The sequence below is a fragment of the Sinocyclocheilus anshuiensis genome, unplaced genomic scaffold, assembly GCF_001515605.1.
Source record: "Sinocyclocheilus anshuiensis isolate Anshui unplaced genomic scaffold, SAMN03320099.WGS_v1.1 scaffold1099, whole genome shotgun sequence".
Lineage (NCBI taxonomy): Eukaryota > Metazoa > Chordata > Actinopteri > Cypriniformes > Cyprinidae > Sinocyclocheilus > Sinocyclocheilus anshuiensis.
The window spans coordinates 493,854-498,594 of NW_015546105.1; the positions used below are offsets into that span (position 1 = coordinate 493,854).

The following is a 4,741-nucleotide window of genomic DNA, read 5'->3' on the forward strand; positions in this document are numbered from 1 at the left end:
CAACAATTCACTAAAAATGTTTTTTTTATTGGTCTTATGAAGTATTCTAATTTGTTGAGATAGTGAATTGGTGGGTTTTTGTTAAATGTAAGCCAAAATCATCACAATTAAAAGAACCAAAGACTTAAACTACTTCAGTCTGTGTGCAATTAATTTATTTAATACAAGAGTTTCACAATTTGAGTTGAATTACTGAAATAAATGAACTTTTCCACGACATTCTAATTTATTGAGATGCACCTGTACATCTCAGCCAACTACTGTAAACTGGCATTCTCACTGTTAAGGGTTGTCCTGTCAAATGCTGTGGCAAATGATTTGGCATAGTCTCTTTAATATGCAGCCAAAGGCCCTTGTGAAAAAAAAAAAATTCTTGGACGGATCTATCCTTGTCAAAATGGTGATTTTACTAAGCATCAAACACTAATAGATAGGGCTGTGTAAAAAATATTGATTTTGTAATTAATCAAATAATTTTAATGATGAATCTTCAGCACCACAGCAAATGAAATCATGAATGTGACACAGTAAATACAACAAAATAATTGCAAAGAAATTCTTTCTATTGAGTTCTATTCAACCAGTGTAGTCTGATTCTTGACTGAGTAGGTTCTTTTAGTGAATCAAAGCCATACAGCACAACCAGTCTAGCCTGGTTTCTAAAACAAATGACTCCTATTAGCCAGTTCTTTTACTTAATAAAAAGCATACAGCATAAGTGTAGTCCAATTCACAAACAAGTGATTTTTATGAGCCAGTTCTTTTACTGATTACAAAAAATACAGCATGATTAGTGTCGTCTGATTCATGAACAAATGACTCATGAACTGAGCCAGTTCTTTTTACCGAATCAAAAGCATACAGCTTGACTAGTGTAGCCCGATTCACCAACTTGACACTTATGAGCTGGTTCTTTCAATGAACAGTTCAAAAAACAAGTTAGCTGTTTGAAAAATTTTGTTTGAATAATGCTCTGAATAATTTACAATATTAGCCAAGTGAGAATTTCTGCTATATACTGTGTGTATATATATATATATATATATGCAAAATGCACAGTGTAACTGAAATATACCCAAATGAATCAGAATCAAGAGTTTAAAATCAAGAGCTTGTGAATCAAAATTTAAAAAATCTGAATTGACAGCCCCCAAAAAAAGGAATACAATAGTTCTTTATACAATGATAAACTAGAAATACTGACAACATATTGGACAACTGAGCAATACTTTTTTTGAGCAGTTTGTAAATACACTTACTATGATGACTAATCCAATTCTACGTGTGATGTGTAACAGATACTAATTTAAAGTTTAACTGCAAAGTGTAAAGTATAAATTATATGTGCAATTATGAGTTAGTTTCTCACAGATTCTGCGCTGACCTCGGAACAAAGCTGCACTCGAACCATTATTTTAATAAGCTGAACTCTTTTGTGAGGCAACACCTCGCTGGGGTTGCACAGCCTCCTCAGAGTGTCAGAGTTCCACATAAACATATTTTACTGGAGCAGTAACCCGATCTAACAATGGCTCTTTTTAACACCTCGCCTATCTGATATAACAACATGCCCTCTCCCACCATAAGACTCCTCTCCGCTCAGGTCTGTTGCTCTAATTAACAGCAGGGTCTGCTGGATAGATGCTGGTGGTGACGCAGGGCGAGCAGTCGAGAGAGACTAATATGGAATCGACGCAACTTTGTTTAGTTTCCCTCTCTCTCCAACCGAGTCCTTAACTTTAGAGAAGCAGTTTAGCATACTGCCTCATCCTAATCCTGCCTTATTTTCCCCCTTTTCCTCCCCCTGTTCTTCTCCATTTGCTCTTCCTGTGTGCATAGCATCCCTGTTCTGCCAAACGTATATATCTATATCTCCGAGTCTGAATCTCCAAATTAAACATTGGAGCAAGGGCTTTGAAAATGAAAATGTAAATCCAACGGTGGATGTAGTGGAGGAAAGCGATCTGCCTCGATGCCTTGTTCTGTTTGTGACCTTGGTGGTTTGCGTCCCATCTAATAAGCTTAAACAAACAGTGCAGAAATGTGAGTTGTGTCCCTTTCCGTGCTCCGGCAAGCATCTACTTACCTCTTCAAGGTTACGTACCTCACAACACTCCCTCTACATCTCACTCTGCTTTTAGCAGGTCACAGAGAAATAAGGAGAATAAGAGGAGCGGAACGGAGGATAGAGGCAGTCTCCTTGCGAGAAGAATCTTTTGAACTTTTGACTACATTATAGTATTTAGCCTCTTGTGTAAAATCCAGCTGGCTTTGGTCTGAGCAAAGTCTCATTAGTTACTCCGGTTTAAAAGAGAGAAGGAGAAAAAACTGAGCAGTTCAATTGCTCGCCTCAGACCTGTTTTCATTGCTTTCGCAGTGTGCTAGGCAAAAACTCTTTGAAGAAGGGGATTAGAACCATGTGATCATTTTAATTAGATCATTAGCTAAGAATTAACTTCTAGGTTTGTACCCTCATTAACAAAAAAATACCTAATGTGTGCCAAGCTGGATTCACGTATCGCATAAGATGTTTTTTTTTTTTTCTTCCACTTTTTGTTGTTTTCTTTCCTTTTTCGGTTTGTTGCGTGATTTCATAAAGGCTAGAACAGGTATACGTGAGTAAATCTGCTTTTTGTGTTTTCTCTCACAGGCTCTTTGGTACAACGGGGAACTGTGCAGCCTGCAATAAACTGATCCCAGCCTTTGAAATGGTGATGAGGGCCAGAGATAATGTTTACCATTTGGACTGTTTTGCCTGTCAGCTTTGTAATCAGAGGTAAGGAGAGAAAGAGATCACAACAAGCCTGCAAGATTATTTCTTTCTATATAGAAATGCAGAAGAACCTATTAGCTCACACAAAAAAACACTCAATGAATTCTAGCATTGTGACTTTACACACTCCGATTGGCCCATACCGTTTTAGTCTTAAACCTACCAGTTTTGTCCAGGTTTGTATTTGTGACCAGAAGTGGGATTATAAGCTTGAGTTGAGTCAAATTAACCAGCGTTTCAGTGGCAATAGCGTTGGCAGACCAATACCAAGCCTGATCATACTGTGAACGCCTTATTGAACACAGTGAGCCAGAACGCTCCTACTCAATACACAGCCAAGCCGAGCACGTCACCGCTATGTGTCTCGCCAAGGGAATTAAGCGGCCGGACGAATTAACTTTTCCAGGATCATCCTTCCAAACATTCCTGGGGAGCAAAGGAGTGTGACAGTGTCTTAAATGCTCTAGTGTGTGACCCACTTCTAAAAAATACTTTTGTGTCATTCTCAAAAGCCGCCACATGCACACGCTAAACTCATTGAATACAGTAAATACAAACCAGCTCAAACTCCAATTTACAACTGATGCCGCAAAAAAAAACTTTTTTCAGCAATGTCGTGCCGTAACTGACTACGGCCTCTTCTAAAGAATCTACATGCAGCAATCAAATAAAATAAAGCATCTGGTAGGAAATGGGAATAAATAGTCAAGTGGTATATTTGGTGAACACCAGGTGTTTAATAAAGTTTGGTGAGTGAAGCCTTGCTGCTGATGGACGGTGCACAACCCTGGTTCTCCCGTGCTCTACTCTATTCCTTTGCCAACACAGCACATTGGTGTGGCAATGATTGATAAGAGAAAACATCATTGGCAACGCTTTCATCATGGCCGCTGTATTGTCCATACAACATTCATGGCTTTCATATGCAAACTTGTCAATATAAAAATGCAGTGCACACATGGAATTTTTTTCTCTTTAATTGGCATGAAATTTCATGGGAAGTTTTTAAGAGGCTAACAATTTATACTTTGGCAAGGAGCCCCAACATAGGGGAAAAAAAGCTCAGCGGTGGGGTTTCCTTGGAAACTGGTGCAGAGTTTTTTGTTTTTTTGCCAATGAAAAGAAGTGGTGGCATGCTTTCATTGGGTGCCAATCCTGTCCTGCTTTGAAAAATGCTGTTGGTTTTGAAAACATTTAGTTAAAGCTGCACCTTATTGTCACATCACAAGAGACGTTGAGACCGTCATAGAAACAGTAACATTCCTGATGCCTGTGATGAAGACTGTACCACAAGTTCATTTACACTGATGCACTATTACCTAAACCAAAATATTCTAATTGATTTGTGCATATTTACATCATAAAACCTATACATTATTATTATTATTATTATTATTATTATTATTTAACACTAAGTGACACAAGGTATTCCAAGATATTCCATTAATTATTGTTAGTTTGTTTTTGTATGTATATATCTTTTGAAATGGACCTTTAAGTAAAGTTTATGTCAGGGCTGTAGGCCATTCCGCATTGAATTTAAAATGGCTTTTGAAATTCAATTTTGAATTTCCAAATTTTAATGCAGACTAAAAATAAAAAAAAAGTGCAATTAAATGATACTCCTTAATTTAAAAAAAAGATTCTTTGAATTACAAGTCAGTAAATTCCTCTTCCTGGCTTTGCAATTCAGCTTTTTTGTGATGTGTAGCCAATGCAGTTCAAACAATTCTTCACTTATGAATTTTGTCCAACTATCCATTGAGTGTTTCAGTGTAAAGGTCTGTTCAGGCCTCACAAAATACAAATATTCACCAAAACTTTTGATCTGATGCAGAGTCATCATTATTTCCTGAGATACCTGAATGATAATTTGTTAGCCACATTATACACTCTAAAAAATGCTGGGTTAAATATAACCCAGCGCTGGGTTAAAAAGGGACAAACCCAGCTATTGGGTTGTTTTGA

General features: G+C 37.3%; 1 protein-coding gene across 2 annotated transcripts in view; it reads left to right on the plus strand.

The window, feature by feature from the left end:
- lmo1 (LIM domain only 1) overlaps positions 1 to 4,741 on the plus strand; it is a 35,974-nt gene that overhangs the window by 30,223 nt on the left and 1,010 nt on the right. For both annotated transcript variants that reach the window (XM_016502333.1, XM_016502332.1), the window contains one exon: positions 2,651 to 2,776. In XM_016502333.1, the coding sequence (XP_016357819.1) occupies positions 2,651 to 2,776 (126 nt within the window). The remainder of the gene's footprint in view (positions 1 to 2,650; positions 2,777 to 4,741) is intronic.